Source organism: Halichoeres trimaculatus, unplaced genomic scaffold (genome assembly GCF_033239565.1).
Source record: "Halichoeres trimaculatus isolate MK-OKI-2021-1 unplaced genomic scaffold, fHalTri1.1 fHalTri1_scaffold_8, whole genome shotgun sequence".
Lineage (NCBI taxonomy): Eukaryota > Metazoa > Chordata > Actinopteri > Labriformes > Labridae > Halichoeres > Halichoeres trimaculatus.
In genome coordinates, this window is record NW_027437186.1 from 15,093,386 (window position 1) to 15,113,204 (window position 19,819).

Below are 19,819 nucleotides of genomic sequence, written 5' to 3' on the forward strand. Positions count from 1 at the left end.
GACCATTTTAAGCAGCTTTCAGACAGGTATTTTCTACAACATATGAATATGTAGTGGTTGATTACAAACAACTACATCTGGTTTGGACATCTACAGCGTTACTTTATAAACATACTTGAACTATGGGGAAGCGGAACACCCCCTCTTTAAAAGTAGAATCATGATTCTGATTTCTTAGTACACACATCTTATCTTGGGCCATGGAAAATATACTTATTTAAACCACACACAACACAGAGAGGTTAAAAGAATGGTCAAAACGTCACTCGTTTTTTTCCTCTAACATGGGAAAGAGATGCAACCCTTCAGTCACCCCCCACTCGTACTGGCCTTGTCTAAAAAGTGCCAGCTGTTAAATAAAAGTTTCTTGTAAAATTCCTTTTTGTATATATTGCCTCGGAGCCAACGATGAGATAAAGTCTGATGACTTCACTGTGACATCATCAGGGATGTTTTCCCAGGCTGAGCCCAGCTCCTCAAGAGCTGCATAAGACATTACTCAAGTGGTTCTAGTCCAGGCAGTGACAAACATGAACAAAAACTGGTATAATCCCTGAGCTCTCAGGTTAACTGGGACACATCTCAACCCTGAAACAGCTTTGTAAGACAAAATTACATTTTTCTTGCTTTCCCAAAATATCCTCATTCTGAAGATCTGCAAATCAATTTGGCAATCTCAGGAACTGATATCCATCAATTTCAACAACCTTAACTACAGAGGGAAACTGTATCTCATAAGAAAGATGACTGTAGCACAACATAGTGATGGTAGTGAAATGATTTTTTTGCAATTATTGTTGGTGTATTGAAGTCAGATTGATAAATGGATAATATACAATTCTCAAGTAATTATGTGTAACTCTATTACACTGCATCTTCTAAACAGGTTTACTTCACACAAACTAGAGAGCTCACAAACACACAAACACACACACACACACACACACACACACACACACAAACACACACACACATACACACACACACACACACACACACACACACACACACACACACACACACACACACACACACACACACACACACTTTCTGCAGCAACTCATGCCTGTCCTGTTTAGCTGTGTCTTGGACTAATTTGTCCCTATTGAATAAATGATGAAGCTGCATTGTGAACAGACCAGCTTTGGTGACACAGTCACAAACGCACGCACACAAACACGCACGCACACATACACATGTGCACATTCTGTCTTCTAAAGGCTTAGCTGGTTGTACAGTAATGATGATGATGTTGGGACTTAGAATAGAAATTTAAGAACAACTACATTGTAAAAACTGATCTGTTTAAAAATTGACTTTCCCCTGAAAGTGGTTAGGCATACTGAACTAGAACCAGAGAAATTAGGTTTTTACCCTGTTTGTTTAAACATTTACTCAAAGTTAGTGATAATAAACTTAAAACACAATAGAAACATTATAGTGTGAATGTAATGAGTCAATTTTATATCAGATTGTTTGCTGTCTTAAATAGTTGATGGGGGGTAATATAAATCCATTCCAATGGCTTATTGGCAAACAGAGAGAAGGACCATTTATGAAGTTCAAACACCAAGCACTGACTGCAAACCATCTAATGAGATCATATAATGTAGTCAATCCATCCAAGAAGTACTCATGTTTTTGCCCTTTTATCTGTTGTTCATATTGTTCATGCATCTGTGCAGAATGCAACAGCAGCTGGTGTTTACTTGTGGTTTTGTAGATGCAGATAGAGATCATTGCCTGGAGTAACGGAAAAGAGGGCAGCAGAGAGGGTGAAGAAACATGTGCATTAACCTCTAACTGACTCACAGCAGGGCTGATGACATGTGAGGGGGTGGAGAAGGAAGAGGGAGCAGGCTACTCATTCAAAGCTCTAAATCAGGAATGTATGATGGATTTCTGCAGATATGGAATATTTTCAAACCAAGCCAATACTAATACAAACACACCTTTTATTTACTGTGAAGAACACCAAGTGCCCCCTGTACCAGAATGTGCCCATTATTTTTCATTAAAGAGGGGAAGATTGAGTTTTGTCCCCTGGTGCCCTCGAAGTATATTTACATGATTTACACCAAAAAAATAAAAAATAAAATAAACAGCAACACATTTTCTTTAAAAGACCTCTATATCACCCTCTGTCTGAAACACACTTCGTTAACTGTTGTCTCTTTATGGCTTCCCGCTCCATAGACCCCCTTTCCTCTGATTGGCCAGCCCTCTGAATGCCCGCTGGGGACAGAGCTATGGGCAGACTTTGGTGTTTGAGGCCTACACATCCAGCACGTCATAAACCAGGAGATCCTGATATCGTGACCTTATCATTTCAGTAAGTCTAGGATTTTTATTTTATTTTTTTTAGAATGGACTGTTTAGAGCAGTTTACAAACAAATTCAGGGATTTCTACAACAAATGAAACTTTAGCACCTTTTTTTTCCTCATATCGGTGTTCAAAGTATGTGAAAGCTTAATACCTCCTCTTTAAGTTTAGGCAATAATATGAAGCTATGGCCTTGTCTTGTTTTTCTTTAATTTGACTAACAGTGTTGGTTTTTTGATGAAGTTTGCATATTGTGGTAATATCTTATTATGAATGTCTTCACCATAACAATCAGATCAAACTCTGATAGTGTGACAGTCCTACTTTGAAGACTGATCTGGTTCAAGGGGCAAAACAACCATCTGTACTTACGTAAACTGAAAATCAAAGTCTTTCCAATGTTTTTACATTGCGTATGCATGTTTTTTCATTCACACATAATATCCTTGCCTACAAAATCTCTAAAGAAAGCAAACCACCAAATGAAAAGCCTTGAACCCCCCAAAGTAAAATAACAGTTGATTAATCCTCTATGTTGATTGAAGCATCTGTATGAGGAAAAAAAACTGTGAAAATGCAGATAAAAGAGGCATCTGCACTCTATATGCTCTTCTTTAAGACTCTCATAATACAGCTTTTATTGCTCTGACTCTACATGAGTGGAGGAGAGTGAAAGAGACCGCCCACACACTCATCTGCTTCCACTATGTACAGTCAACAACTCACACACATATTCACAAACACAGTAAAGACAATAAAATGCCATGAAAGCATTTAGATAAATTGCTTTTAACTTTTACCCCATAACTCTGGATATTACCAGTGTAGAACACACACACAAGCTACCACAGTGTATCACCCTGTCCGCCCTGCAGCACTAACTCAAAACATACCTGAAGTATTAGTCGGCCATTAGCCCTTCTTAAAGATTTATATTGGAGCTGTTTGCTCTTTATAAACAGCTCACTGCAGAGCTCACTGCAGAGCTCAGACAGCCTGCTGCAGAGGCCTTGAACACACCACATCACACAAGTCTGTAAATGTTCAAATTGAAAACTGGCTGGTTGCTTATTGCTCTGTTGACTTCAATCATGAAAAGACTGATGGCTGTATACATGTGTGGATTCACTTCAGAAATGTTAGGGCACAGTTGATCACAGTCTCCTAACCTGTCCTGTACATGTGACATTAGTCTTTCCTAACCAGGAGGAATCTCTCCTGCTTTTCTTTAGGCAGTTAAATGTATTACTATCATTTAACCACTGGTTTGGAAAATGAAACAAAGGGCTGTTGTTTATTTTCTCATCTGAGATCAGTTTCAGTCATTTGAATTAGCCATATAGAGAAGAACAGTCTTTATGTTAATGATGGTGTTTGCTTTTGTAGCTCACACAGAGGCACCAATCTGAAGTGCTGTCTCTTTAAGAATGAGCTTCAGAGTCCAGTCATTGTTGAAATCTGTGCACTGCAAGAGAAATTATGAACAAATATTGAGTCAGCAATAATTTGGCCAATTTAAAATGTCAAACTCCAAAAGATGTGTGAATTTCTTCTTTATTTTGCAAAACCATCCTGGTGCACAGGTCAACTGATTGGAAATGGTACAAATAAAGTTGAATAGTTTTAGATAAGCCGCACAAAGAAACTCCTTGTTTTTCTCAAAAGTAATGCCATGTTTCTTTATCAGTTGGAGGTGAAAATCAGAGAAAAAGGAGGCTTCCCGATTGGTGCTTTCAAACAACGCGTATACAGTGAGGACCTACCACGAGTTAAGGTTATGTAAATATGCTGTTTGTTTGTGTTGCTGACTGAATAGCAACAGGGTCATCAGGTGCCTGAGGAAAGGAGGCATCTTTAGGCATGTTAATACGCCTCTGAGGATTTTCATTCTCTATACATCTCCAACTGAGGTTGAGATTTAGTTATCAATATCACATGTTGTTAACTAAAGCTTTATGAGCTTTATTTAATCATAATCATTCCACAGAGACACAGAGTAAGAGAGAGTTGTCCCAATGCTTTTACAGTATCACATGAGCCTTAGTCAAGCTGGAGTCATGGGGCTGGGTGTATCCTCAGAGAGACCAACAGCAACACACTCTGACACTACAGGGCGGGTGAAAACAGAGGGGAGAAGCTTGGGGAGGTGAAAAAGTTGTCTTTCTGTTAAGATCAAGCATCCATCTGGCAAATTTAGCTTGTAACTGATCAAACAATAAATTACATGTGACATAAACTTTGTATCTCAGCTGTATTCACTTAAAATGCACAAGATGCACTGTACACATCTCTCCTGCAGGCCATTGAAAACACTGTTACAACACAGGAAAGAAAGTTCACATGTCAAGCTGTTACTCCTGCAGTACAATGTGGATTGTATGAAGCAACCAAATATCAAGTCTTGAACATTTCATCAACAAAGCCCCAAATTGCCTTTACAACCAAAACAAAGATGCTGGCATTAGGAAATTACCAAAAAACAAAACTTAATGTCAGATCAGTCAGTCTCCAGACTCCACAATTACTTTGGAGGCCTTAAAACTGATGACGGAGAAATTTACAGTCTGATAAATTACAAATGATATAACTGTTACTTTCAACTTAGTCTCGCTGTATCTGTTACCTCACATTATCCATCCAGTGAAGGGCGCCACTCAGAGCAAAACTTACTTAAAAAGAGGCGTCAAAACTTTTAGACAACAAACAGGGCAACAGTGGAGGAAAGTGTAGCAAAGTTATGATGTCAACCCAGATGTCAAGTTCTGAGGCAAACTCAATGTCAGGTTTTGACCCCAGGTCACTTGTTCTGTACTCAGACAGACATGCCTTTATTGGCAGTTTATGATGTCATCCTAACATCAGGTTATGATATTACCCCATCATCAACTGTCTCAAAACAGTGTTTATTTGTAGAGTGTGCTGTTTTGGTTCTCTACTGCGTAAGAAATTTAAACGTGTGTAGGTGTGTGTGTGAGCGTACAGAATGACAGGGTGTTTTCTCCCTGCTCATCCTGTTTGTGAGGAAATGGAGACTTCTTCTGACTCAGTTTCATTCTGTCCTGTGGAGCTCAGCGCTGATTTATGTCACAGACATAGTCATGACCTCCGCATTTCAAATGATCAATTTCTGTGGCTGAAGGTACTGCAGCCAGTGTAACACTGAGATAATGAGCTAACCTTCATCTTGCATGTTTGGAAAAGTTTCACTTAAAGGTAAGCTAAGGGAGCTAGCTGCTAATTTTTGTTTATGATCACAGTGACACCGCTCCACCTCATCCAAGCACTGTATAATTTGAATGACAAGGGCAAGCACACGCCACTGCTCATTGATTCAGCCCTCTGTTGCTGTAAAAACCCCTTGCTTTACATAGTAGTCACATATGCATGCGTGTGATAAAACCATTAGCAACTGCCAGGATCAGTCCAGAATCATGTGTGTCAGTGATGGTACAAATACTCATTGCTACCCAGCTTCTTGATTTAATATCCTAAAGCTGTTTGATTAGAAGGAAAATCACTATTTTAAAGGACTCTGAGGAATTTAGCCACTGTGTGGAGGAAATAAAAATCATGCTTTGGCTTCCGACAGTTGGTGCATGAAAAAAATACAGATGCATCATTGATGGCTAATGCTCTGAACTTAAAATAATTGAGCTTGAGTGAAGCTGCTCTACACTAGGTGCTATCTGCAGTGTGAGATCCTGACTGCTGTTTTTGTATATGGATCAGTTTTCAGTGTAGTATAAAAAGAGAGGTGATTCAGAGCAAAAAAGCTTACAGTATTGTAAAAAAATTATTCTGTTTGCAGTGAGTGACAGACTGTATGGGAACAGGGTCACTGATGAAGAAATGATAACAGGAGCTGAGGTGGAGCACCTGGGGAGCCATCTCTCTCCCTCTTCCCCTCTTTCTCTGGGAAGTAAACTCGGACAGTGAAAACAGGAAGTAGGGGCCACTGTGTGACTCAAACACACTGTGGCTAATATTAGACTCACAGACACACAGCCCAGCCTCCAGTTTCCTTCAGTCCACAGAGAGGACACCCCTCTACTTCAGCCCGCAGGGAAACAGGGTCAAGAGGAGCTCAGGCCCAAGCTCTTCCTCTCTCCTGTCTGTATGAGAGTTTACAGAGTCAGGAAACCAAAAAAAAAAGACTGCACTCAGATGTGTTTTAGTGTTGTAACATTATTACTGATGCAGTAAAATAAAACTGCTTTGTTTTTGTGGCTGGTTGAGGTGGAAATTTACGAGCGTTGCTCGTAGCAGTGTTTTCTGTGAGTTCTGTTATTAAGAGCAATGGTTTCATGGGGGCCACACTCTAGCTTTAACCTGGGAAAATGGTCTTCCCAGTTTTATCCCACAGCATGTGGGGCATTGTGCATTTTTAAATTTTAGTTTTAAGAATATAGAAAAAGCCCCTTTTCCTCATGGTCTAAAACCAAAAACTTGAAACAAGTGCACATAAAGAGACCATTTTTTTAGCCCCTACCTCCAAATAGGTGCTCACTCAGAACTACTGGATCCCCATGATGTGTAGTATAATACTGGGTCTACATAGAAGTTTACATTGATTGGTCAATGCATGAGTCAAATGCAGGAACACAACAGCTTTATTTAAGCACCACCGTAGGAAACCAAATAGCAACTTAGAAACAGCAGTTGTTCTTTTTTTAAAGGTAGGATTTTTCAATGTGGTTATGTTACTGTATTTCACATTGCCTTACCTCAAACCGACAAGCTTGGGGCATGTAATGATGCAAAGTCACAATCACAAAAGATTGTGCTGCTCAACTTCAAAAATATCAACTCCTTGGTAGTAATACAATACTTAAAGACTCATACTGTAAACATTATGCAGAAAAAATGGCTCAAACAAGTAAATCAATATCGATAAACATATGATATATGGCCATAAAACAGGCAGTATCTTATATTGTTACAAAAAACAAAACCTCCATCATATGTATAAAAAGCTATGAATATCAGATTTAAAGAGTGGCATTATGTAATCCAACTCACTATTATTGAGAATGCCCATAATAGACCCTGAAATACCACCAAGATTGGTATTGTGGTGTTAGTAATCATACACATAACTTGAACAAGGAATTTGTAAGATGAGTCCAGCAGGATTTTGCCAAGCCCTTTAAAGGATGAATCCAAAATGCAATTACAAACTTTAACAACTGCTCAAATTTTTCATACATATCAAGCACTCAGTCATAATCAGCGTCAACAGGAAATGTCCGATTACTGCTCCTCTGAGTAAAACCGGCTACCATCTTAAGTAGCAAAGTGCAAGACGCCTCTCTTATGTTTCAACATTTCTGATGCTTAAGTGTCCCTGCATGAGAACAAACGTGCAATAACAATCTGCAGAGACAATCTGCAGCCCCACATTCCTCACATGGTTACAGTAGTGCTAAAGTGGCGGGGTGGAGCCTTATAATGACAAAAAAGGGCATTTTGTAATTTTTCATTTTCGGGTCAAAGCTGAACATTTCCTTAGCTTCCCTCTGCTGTTGGCTTCAATAGCTGTAGCCCAGTTGTTTATGCTGTTACCACAAGGGCAAACAGAGTAATCTGGTTTAAACACAGCTGCATCACCACAGTACCAGAGTTAAAACCACAGAGGACAAGAGACTGAACAGAGACTACTGTTACTGAGGGGACTGAGGGTCAGATAAATCAGGTGTTTGTTTACTGTATCATCACTCATATCCGGAAGCCTGAACGACATGATGTCAGGTTTACACAGTCATCTGTTACTCACAACTCGTCAACAAGCAGCGCTTATAACCCTCATGTTTGGGAGGCTGGATCAAATAACTGTCTGGCATTTTACTTTAAAAATTCATTTAGAGTTTAAGTAATGAATGAATATTTCCTAACTCCCCTTCAGCCAATCTGGGACCTGACTTTTTGGAGGGTTGTCAAATAATGAGTTAATAGAACACACTTTAAAATTATTTATTAAAAAAATAAAGCTGTGATTTTACCACAAGGGCTGGTCTGGTGATAAAATTTACACATTATATGAAGAAAGGCCTTTGCCACAGAAGTAAAACCATCAAAATGAGAAGCTGAATGTGTTTTTTTTTACCCAAACTACCTGCTTTAAAATTTACTGATAACACATTAAGGATCACAAGGATCCAATTCCAACATGTTTGTTTGGAAATGTTTCCAGTGCTTTAACGAGATAGTCAAATGACTCAGATTGAATGAATGACTTATGATTATGAATCTGGGCCAAGCTTTTGACCTTGAGGCACAGTTTGTTTTGGAACAAAAACAACTTCCATATTGGTATCGCTCAGTGTCTCTGCAAACACAGGCATCTGCTGTTTTAATAGTAATTTTCCAATGAAAATGATAAAAAGAGGTGAGACAGAAAACATATTGATAAAGCACCATGGGGTAGTGTGGACCCCCCCTCCAAAAGATTGAGACTGTAATTTAAAAATTCAAATATATAAACAAAAGTAGTTACCATTGCTGTAAAATGCTAAGGTAGGGATGCACTGGATGTCATGCCTCCATTAAATGTCAAACAATGCAGTTAAGAGCTGAGGACACCAACACCAAAAACAAATGTCAATAATATTAATAATAATGTCTTATAGAGTGACTATTTGTTTATCAACAACGCCAGATGTGCGTGCAGCTTGGGTGCAGAAGCTCTAGGGAGTTAAATGGTTTGTCAAGTAACGTAGAACAGCTAACCAACAAAAAACAGATTTTTAAACTAAATGTCATCACAGATGGTAAACGGCTCCTAGATTTGTGAAATAGCAGTGAGTGGACGGAAGAGATCAGCAAGTGGACAGATATAGGTGAGCAGACATTTTGAGCAGAGAAATCCGGCGTGTACTTAGGGGGTAATTTAAACACACAACTATCACTCGATGCTCATGACTGCATTAGTACACGGACTGCTGAGTCTGAGACCCAGCTCATAATAAAAGAACCAGAAAACTACGACGAGTGAACTGCACTAAATCAAATAAAGACGGCACATTTAATGATTCACCTGCAGACGTCGCTGGTGTTTCAGTGTAAAATGTGACCCTGTTCACTGGTGACTCTTGGCCATTATATCAATGATACTGTCAGCTGAGTCACCAGTTAGCATGGTCGCTATCAACGCCAAAACACCAGTTGCTCTGTGATGGTCAAAATTTAATAGACGTTGCTTCTGTTGTATAGTATCTTTTCAAAAACTGACCACAGAACAACCGTAAGTTTTTTTTTTGTTGATAACAGGTTAAATTTTGTGTTAAAGAAAGGTAACTCTTCTGAATGAATGGAGCTAAACGCTGCTTCTGCGGTCAAGATGCATGTCCATCTGTTTGATGACGTAGACTGATAATCCCACTATAGATTAGGTCATGTTATGTAAATAGATGCCTTTTTTATTTACTAAAAAGGCGTCTATTTACATACAATCACATGATGTGGCCTTAGAAAGTGAATGTCTGTAACATCATCTGTTTCCAAAGTTTTGGAGCCAACTGTCAAAATGGGCATCATTGAAAATTATAAACTAAAACTAACTCCATTTGGGTTGTGATGAGGTAAAGTGGTGGGCCTTTCCCTCTTGCAAAAAGCTACTGTAAGCTCGCTTGTCAGTCAGGTCAGCCATACCATTACATGGGTGAAAATCGTAGGTCTAATAACAGTGAAAATTAGTTACAGTGTGTGCTCAATGGAGAGTTGAGGCATTCAACCAAAACTGTTATTCTCTTTAACTTGCTGTAAAAATGTTTACTTTTATTGCTAAAACTGGCTTTTTTTGGCTCGGTTTGTATGATAAGATCGCGAACAGATGAGCCACAGTCTACACTTTTTAGATTATTATTTGGGGGATCCGTTACAATAAAACACTAATATAGACAGTTGGCAAAGTGCTAGATATTTGGCCCAGATGATTGATCAAGGTGAATAATCCATCAGCCCATAGATTGTACGCAAAATGGATAAAAAATTAATGACAAAGTTTTCCTCTGAGGGAGTTAATTAGAAGAAGATAACAGGTTAAATCCCAAAATAGCGTAGTTACATTGAGTTGGGATAGAGCCACTAAAAGCTGTTCCTAATAACACCCTTGACATAATATTCTTAACGAAATGAGCACAGAAAATAGACGTTACCCTGTCTGTATAAAATAAAAAAAATAAAAAAATAAAGGAAAAAGAACAATTGAGTAGAGTGTGTTTATTTTTCACCTGTGTGATACTATGTGGGATGAGTGATAATGGGGAGTGCTTGTGTTCAGACCACTTAGCCTGATGAACTCTACCTGAGATTAACTGTGAGAGGAGCTGGGATGGAAATATCACCAGACAGAACAAATGATGACTGTCTTTGTCAGCTTTCATTTGCTTTATCTTTCTCCTCCCACTTCCCAATGTCACTTGCATGATCTGACAGGGGATAAGTGGATACTTATGTATTTGGTGTAGTGATTTCAAAAGTGAAGACTTTAATGTTTTAGGACTGTTGCATCCTGAAACCAGTTTCAGGTTTCTCTCATACACAGACACAAACAATCCTGTTAATATTTACAGTTTCAATGCTCTATTTCAACTGACATTTAGTCCTGGTTTACCAGTGCTTAAACTGTTTGAGTCTTAAACAGAGTCTGTTCTTAGCTGTGGGCTCCCATTAGGTACCCGGTGCAAATCTTGTAAACACACACGAGGCTGATTTTAGCTGTGGGCTCACTACAATCCTGGAATAAAAATACGTCAAGTCTAGCTGACCCCTTACATTGATGATTTAAACAATAAATTTAGAAGACCCAACGTCAGTAACTTTTTTCATCTATGTCTGCAAAAAGCATCATGGGACAAAGTATGTCAGGGTGTATATTTAAAGAGGGGTTAAAAAAGCACTGTTGCCATGGTATAGTTAGCATCTCTCAGTGCTAATTAAAACACTGTGAATGAAGATTCTGTGAAGTGCGAGAACTGATCCCCTGGAGAAGAAAATCTGCAAAGCATTTGTCTGTGTTGAATGCTTATCTTTTAGTTCAGTGGCAGATGGAAATGAGGAAAGAAAATGATCAAAGCCAAGTAATGTCATTTCATGAAAGGTTCACTTTGAATTCTGAACTTCTGAGGACTGTTGCATCATCTTTTACACAACTGTTTTCATATTGCTGCAACCATGTTTCACATTGCATGAATGAATTTAAAGAGGGGAGCATTAAAGTTTCCCATATTTCTAGCATGGATATGAAGCCACAATGTTGGATGTTTATACTAAACTTGTACAGCTAAATATTAACATGTTAAAGAGTTATCTGAAGCTGTCTATAAACAGCTCAAAAAAGTCTGTTTTTTTTTTAAGTATAAAGCACAAGATTTTCTGAAATGATGAGGTTATTGCATAAGGATCTTCAGACTGGTTCTTGACACGTTAGAGGAACTGCCCATAGCTCTGCCTCGTCAGGCCTCTAGCTGAGTAGCTACTCAGAGGGTCGGGGGCTTGTCGAGCATGGCGCCTTAAAAAGACAGCAGCAAAAATGGACAGTGGTTGAAATTAGGGTTTTCTAAAACACCAGTGTGAATATGTTTTTTTTAGCGCTCAATCAGTCATGTAAAGTTACTACTAGGGGAACTGAAGGGACATTATCCCCTTAAAAAGAAAAACACAAAACCCCTCTTTAACTTTCAGACAAGTAGATTTACATGTGTGTGTGTGAGTGAGTGTGTAAGCAAGTAAGGTCTTTGGTTGATCAACTTTGGTAGACTGGCTTGGCGAGTATAATTTGCTGCACAAGCTGACTGACGACAGGCCATGTACAGGCTTGCAGCAGAATGGTGACATTATTATCTTAAGTCTGAAGTTAGTCGTGTTTAAACTACCAGAGACTTGTCACAACATGGGTGTGAGGTTTTTGTTCACACGCTGCAGTCAGCTGAAATATCTGCTTTAGAGACTTTCCAAGTGAAACCATTTGATTCCTTTTTTCAGATCAGTGCATGTGCTGTAACGGCAGCTGTATGAAGAAAGACATCAACTTAGATAAGGATGAAAAAATGCAGTAACTCAAAATGCTCTGGTGGTAGTCAATTTAACATGGACAATAACAGCACTGTATGCAGTCTAAGAATTCAGCCTAGCTTATTTACCCGAAGTAAACCGGTTCTGTAGAAGGACAGGGAAAGACAGTTGTGAATGTAATAACTTAAGATATGAAGTAAAATAATAAAGTATCTTACTATATACAGTAGAACTATACAGTATAATTCTGAATTTTTGGATTTATCCCAAAAAACTCCAATGGTGATATGAGATATCATTTTTTACTTGTTCTTGAAAAAGAGAGACAAGGTTTGTCTCTCATGTCATCATGTTTCACTTTCATTGTTGACATCACATAATTACAGCCTGAACTGTTTGTAATGCAGGGGAGTCATTGAGAAAGTCAGAGCTTGTAGCCTTACAATAAAGAACTTAATCCTGTTTAAAATGAAACAAAAAAAGCTAAGAATGAGTTAAACTTTAAGAAATTAAAAAAAAAAAAAAAACAGTACCTTTGTAACCTTTGTATAACACACTATGAAATACTCTTTAGATGATATGCACTAAATACCTTGGATTCATAATAGAACAACTTGAATTGGGTCATTCATATCTTTTTAATTATCTATTGTTCAGACAGCCTTTCTGAGCACACCTTATTTCCAAGTAGAAAACACTCATACCTTGTGCAGAGTGTGAGGTTTTGTTTCTACATGATAATGAAACATGATACAGTGACTCTGTGCTGACTAACCTCTGTCCCTGTGGGAAGGCTTGTGTTCCTGGAAGACTTGTTTTGTTATCATGGAAAGAAGAGCAACACTTTGAGCAATTTACAGGAAAAAGACCACATAAACAAACTCTACCTAGGTCACCTATACTGAATATAATGTGGCTTTTGGTCCAAATTCTAAATGAACACATTGCTTACAATCCAACGTGAAGGTGGAGCCCTTATGAGGCTGAGGGCAGAGAAGTTTGGACAGTGATATCACTTGGAGTGTTTATCTGGCTGTGACAATTACACTTTCAATTTTACATATATGTGCTAATGCTAGGAGGTATGCTGAGAAAAGGTGGTGTTAAATGCTTCTACAAAGTAAAACATGAAACATTATAAGTTCTCACCAGCTATACAGACAAGAGCGCCAAGCCTGCCTCTAGATGTCCAACTATATTAGAAAGTTTGCAAAGATAGTCAAAATGTTGCAACAGAATCTGCTACTGATGATGCCCTCATTGCTCCTGGTTGATGATGGCCTGTTGAAACATACCAGGATCTGCACCTTTGCCAAGCCTGCACAGTTATGGGTGACAGCTGGGATAAGAAAACAGATGAGCTGAAGGACTTTTCCACTCTTGTTTACAAAACAAAGTGGAAAGACTATAGGCTTAGCAAGCATTTAGTCAGCTGACAATTGAGCTGTACATTTTTTTCCAAGGAGACGATATCTGGAAATAGATTACAGGATATCATGCCTTTCCTACATTTTAGCTGAAAGGAGACCAGGAGCTGGCACCTGCAAGATTGGCCATGTAGTGACGCAAGATGGCATTTAGTGCTACAAGCTTGGGAACAACAAAACTGTTGGTGAAAAGCTCTTTTCAACAACAGTAAGGGTCAACTCCATCTTCTACATAGCAATTGAGCCAGAGAAATTGGCTTCCGGGTGATAGTATGGTGGTAAAAATGGTAGGGCCTTGCCTGAGGGAAGAGAAGAACATAAAAACTAACAACTTTCCTTGAAGTATCCAAGAAGCTACCCGCCATTAACCAGGTTATAAAAGCAGCAGTTCACCTATCTATCAATGAACAGCACGGAAAAAACAGCATTTTCAGCAGTATCCAGACATCTGTTGCCATAACAAGTGGCCTAAAGGAGGAACAAGGAACAATCACATACTGCATCAGAACCAAGATGGGACTTGATGTGCTGGATCAAACATCAAGGAAATATTTGATGGAAGCACCCACAGGGGGTTGGCAACCTGTAGTGTTTAATGACTTTTTTTTTTGGCCTGGCTGGGGGGACTACTTGTACATCGTTCAAGGCACCAATAAGAGGATGACAAATGGATGATTTTGTAATGCTATTCATAAATGAGGGCAAATAAATAGAAAGCTGATCATGCAAGAGACAGTCAGGAGCAGAAAGGAGATGTCATAGTGGATTGTAAATTGCATAAATGATCAGGAAAGCATCAGTAACAGTGATTGGCGGTGTTTGACCCAAAACAACCAAATGCTTTGTCCAAATAAGTCCATATTAATGTTGCTGTATGTTTGTTTTATGAAAAAATATCTTTATTCTATGGCTGTTTGAGACAAGAAGGGTTTGAGTAATTCGAGAACAACAATTAGCATCAACTGAAAGGACCTCTGCAATGGCTCCACAGAGACGGCTCCGTAGGTTACATTAGCATTACTCACAGGGAATTACACGAGCTGTTTACTTCCCTAACGGTGATGTCAAGTTTTTCTTTGTCTGAGCTGACATAATGCATGATGTAGCATAAGTCAAGACATGTTTCACTCAGAGCCTAATGGGTGTGCCTCAAAACGTGCTACTTTAAACACATGGTGCAAACCCTGCATTGACAGTTCATGTATGTATTTCCTTCAGTTAAATCAGAGCGGTTTAGACAGTTCAGTTTTGACATAAGTTCACTAAGTTAAACGTGAATAGATGTAAATAAAGCTTTTTTACAATTTGAGGATAATTTGCTTTTTTTGTCATTGACCACATTGGTTTGTCACACAGCCAAATATTTGCTGACAATTACTATTCTGATGGAATTATGAAGTATGACTGTAGAAGAAGCTGCATGTCATGTACTGTCCTCAAAGTTAACACACACACACACACACACAAACACACACACACACACACACACACACACACACACACACACACACACACACACACACACACACACACACACACACACACACACACACAATGTCATGGCCTGTGATTGCTCTTGAGCCTAGCAGATGAAAAGTCATGAACTTCACTATGGTGTATCTGGAGCTTCGACCTCACTCTTAACTGCAATGATGGATGGAGATAAAACCTGATCATACTTCAAGGATGACATTCTGGTTTATGTCTTCCCACTGCTCTGCCTGAACTCACTGTGATTTACAGAGCTTCACAGTAGATTGTTTGCTGCTGTTAGCTAGTTAGCTGTGTTAATGTTGGGACTAAAGGCTCTGGGCACTGAAAGAATGTTTGTGTTTACACTGGAGCTGGAACATTAGCTTTGTGCCGCCAGGAGGTGGAAGTTTTTTAAGCTAACTAGAATGCGTACACAGTGGTGAACGCAACAGGTAAAAGGGGCAGTGTGAGCACCTGAGTGCACCCAGCAGCCTTTGTGTACAACTGGAGATATTAAAAGAAAACTGATTGCTGGTGAGATACCTAATTCACATTGCCTGTGTCAGTTACATTGAGGTCAGTAGTAACTTACGGCTAGTACAACATTGGTTAAAGCACTGAGGCTCAGTATTTCATGCATTTGGCCTGGATTTGACTTCATCCACCCATATGTTGCATGTCATTTCCACTCTCTGCTTCCATTGTTCTACTAATCTGCCAATGAGGTAAGAAAATATAGTGAAGTTTCTTCTCTTAGGACACTATTTGTAGTTCAAAAAACTTGAAAAGCAATATTGAACCCCAGTGGCAGATTTTTTTCACTTTTTACAAGCAATTCAGTCGTAATTACGTCTGCCAAGAAGGATGTGTTTTTGGGAGCGTTTGACTGTCTGTCTGTGAGCAACGTAACTCAAAAAGTAGCAAACGGATCTGGATGAAATTTTCAGGAAATGTTCAAAATGGGATAAGGAAGAAGTGCTTAAATTTTTGAGGTGATCCGCATCACCATCTGGATCCAGGACTTTTTTAAAGTGTTCTTAATCATTGTGAGATAGGGCTGATTTAACCATATGTGTATAGAACTTGATGAAAAATGGTCGGATTGCTTTGCAAAAGAATAGGAGACAAGGTCACAACAATTTCTGACATGTAAAACTACAATCCGCATCCTGGCATAATTCTGGATACTAAGATCTGGAATATGAAATATGTACTGGGTCATCATTGTAGACAGTCTGCTGAAGGGATTATAACATTAAAGTAGGAGTGACAGTCACAATATGCTTGGTGGAAGTCTGCGCTCTCTGAGTGCTGTTCTAGTTTTTGCCTTTTATCAGACATAAACTATCGCTTAGTTTTCAGTTTTAGCAGAGTGGTTTTGTCACATTTTGGCATGTTATGCACTTGACAGTTTACTGACTAAACTAGCAGTGATGATTATCAAACCCACAACAAGATGAGTGACGACTTAGTTGCCTTCAGCCTTGTAAAAGATCCTGTCTACATCAATAGCTCTATATAGTTCAAACATGAAACAGGATACAGCTCATCTGGCCTTGACTAGCAAATCTCCCAGTGTGCCACTTTGTATGATATCCACCATGAGGAAAACACTCAGTGCTGTACTTTGTGTTTGTCTTCTGCCTGTTTCATCCCCGCCCTCTCTTTCATCTTCTTCCCTCTCTCCTTCTCTCTATCTCCTGACAGCCTCATCAATAATACACACCAGCATCAATCTGCTTCTGTGGCTGTAGACAACAATAAACAGCATCCACATGCTGCCTATGTATGTGTTTGTGTTTGTGTTTGTCATGCATGTGGCCAAACCACCCCCCTCTCTGCTCCTCTGCAGCTCTGCTGTGGGTCAATGCTTCATTTAACAAGAGCAGAACAAAGGTAACAGGATCTATACAGTCATTGTCCATGTGATAGTGTGTGCAGCAACTGGTGGATCTGCCACAGTGTACTGCAGGACAACAATGCACTGCTGTAAATGGAAAAGACAGGATTTAACAGTTAAACTAGACTAAAAACACAAAGTTTTCCTTGACACAGGTCCCAACAAATTGGCATGGGCTTTTGTGTGGAACATGATTCGGTTTTACTGCCTGCAACTGAACTAACATCTAACCAACTGCTCAATTTGGCTTTCATTTAAGATTTAGAGAATTACATCCAGTACATGATGAATTTGCCAGAAACACATGACAAAATAATGTGTCAGTGTTGTTTTCCCATCATTGCTCATAGTTCTTAAAATGCTAGAAACAAGCTCATGCTGCTTCAAGGGTATCGTTATCTTTTTGGACATCAAAAGGGGACTCTGATTTGGAGTCATGAGGTAGACCCTTGCTATTAATGCCACCTCAGTGAAATATATCAGGTTAGAGCTCAACACAGTTACTTGTTTTGACCATTTCTGAAACTTGGATCATTTGTTGTTATTTTTTTTTTTTCATTAGGAAAGTGTCCTGGATGAGAACACCTGGATTTTATGCAGCTTACTTTTTGTTCAGACCACTTGTTTCAAGGGCATTTTTTACTGTTAACATTTGCTCAATTGTTGTAAGTAAGCTATCACTTTAGGTGTCAACTATATACTTTCCTGGGCTAAAATGTCAAACATTGAGGGTTTCGGTTTATAAGGTGAAATTATTGACTGTCACAGGCTCTGGGTCCTGGAGTGGTGATATCCCTGCAGCATTTCTTAGAACATTTGTGACTAAGTTGTCATTGTGTAGATTTAATTGGTATTAAGTAGTAGGCTAGTTGTTGTAGTATTTATGAGACTTATTTTATTTTTTCACAACAAAAAGGGCTTTGATTTGTGAATCAAACAACTTGTGTTCTTATTGTCACAATTTAATTTTTTGTCTTTTTTTTTGGAAAACAAGTTATTGTCAAGCAATTCTAATACATTTTGGTTGAATTTTTTTTTTGTTTTTTTTTTCAACATTTTGACAAAATAAATGAACTGGGAGGCAGAGATAAGCAAATAGACTTGTTGCAGCCCCAATCCAGAGGCAGTGACAGATTTGAGTGTCATATGCACCCAGAGGTGCCACTCCTGTCTTACCCAGTCCTCGAAGTGCTTGCTCCCATTGTGCAGGATGTCCTCAAACTGGATGATGCAGTTGGCAACAAAATCGTCGTAACCAATGGGAGCATCGTGGAAGACGGACAGCTCAATTCTGCGCCCGTCGTGGACCTCCGTAGTGAACTCATCATTCCACGCGGGACTGTTGGTCTTCTGTTTGGTGGATGTCTGGCCCACGCGGGAGTCATCCACGTTCAGGGCGATGTATGTGTCCAGCAGGAACGTCTGGGTCTTTGGACCGACGGCGTGACGTAGGGACCAAGCCGTCGGTTTGAGGTTCAGAGCCTCTCGGATTTTGATCTTCAGCTGCCCGTTAAAGATCACCATGATGTCACCACTCCTAAAGCTTTGACGTGGAAGTTTGTTGGTTAATAAAATGAGCAAACCTTTTTCCTCCGCAGTCAAATCAAAGGAGTTAACTCCTATAACGGTGCTCTGTTCAACCGGTGGTGGATCCGGGCAGAGACTGTAAATCCTGTTAGTTGACGGAGAAAACGCCAACTATGACTCCTAATTGTTTCTTGCTGTATAAGGCGTCAACATTCCTTGAATATGTCACAAAATAGCCCCGAATAATGCACCACAGCTGCAGAGAAGCCAGTCATAAAGCTTTCTTCAGAAGTGAGCGGAAGAAATATGGACCATTGGTTGAGAGTTAAGAAAAAACCTCCAAGCAGAGGCCCCAGATGTGACTCGGCATGTCATGGCTTTTACCTTCGCGGCATTAAGAAGCTCCGTTAGCTGTAGGCTGGCACTCTGGAAGCACGAGCCAGTGTTGCATTGCACCGTATGGTGGGTGGGTAGGCTCCAGACGCCTGCTGGCACCCGCCGCGGCACATCGGGGATGTTCCAGCCGGACTGCTGCGACCAGACAGCGGCTGGAAACAACCGCAGCAAGGGGAGGAGGGGAGGGGCAGATGCACACAGTAGGTGTGGAGGTACACAGTGGTTCCTGCTGCTCGGTGCCTGGCCTGGTTTCAGCCACTTCTGTTGGAATAACCCGAGGACATACCTCTGGTTGCCTCCCCCCGACTCCGCGCTCTCTGTCTGTCTGTCTTTCTCTCCCTCTCTCTGGCGCAGGAAATGCGAAAAACACGTCAGATTTTTCGGGGCTTGGTGTGACAGACGCAGCCCAGACTAGGAGGGGTGTTTTGGAACAGCTGAGAGGAATAGCGGAGAGGAGTGGGTGAAGATGGTTTTAGAGAAGTGAAACGCTTTTTGTTTTACATTAGTGCCCTTAAGCCGCTAAGTCTATTCTTAACCTCACTGTTGAAGTTGCAGGGAAACAGGTGTGGACTGCAATACTGATGTTTTGAAAGCAAACTCATTAAGTCCTAATAATTCTAATAGAAAGAGAGGGCTGCAAGCCATATTATGTTTGATGCACACTGTCAGGAAAACTGTACACGCACAATGCTTAAAATATATCTTAAAATGTACTTTTTCTAGTTTGTATATAAAACCACTATTTTCAGAGATTAGTCTTG

General features: G+C 39.7%; 1 protein-coding gene across 2 annotated transcripts in view; it reads right to left on the reverse strand.

Moving 5' to 3' along the window:
- LOC141795405 (protein kinase C epsilon type-like) overlaps positions 1-19,501 on the reverse strand; it is a 79,947-nt gene extending 60,446 nt beyond the window's left edge. Inside the window, exon 1 of one of the 2 annotated variants that reach the window (XM_074676264.1) lies at positions 18,312-19,501. In XM_074676264.1, the coding sequence (XP_074532365.1) occupies positions 18,312-18,659 (348 nt within the window). In that variant the 5' untranslated portion in view covers positions 18,660-19,501. The remainder of the gene's footprint in view (positions 1-18,311) is intronic. The other variant, XM_074676263.1, reaches the window with a different exon arrangement.
- Positions 19,502-19,819: the final 318 nt, after the last annotated feature.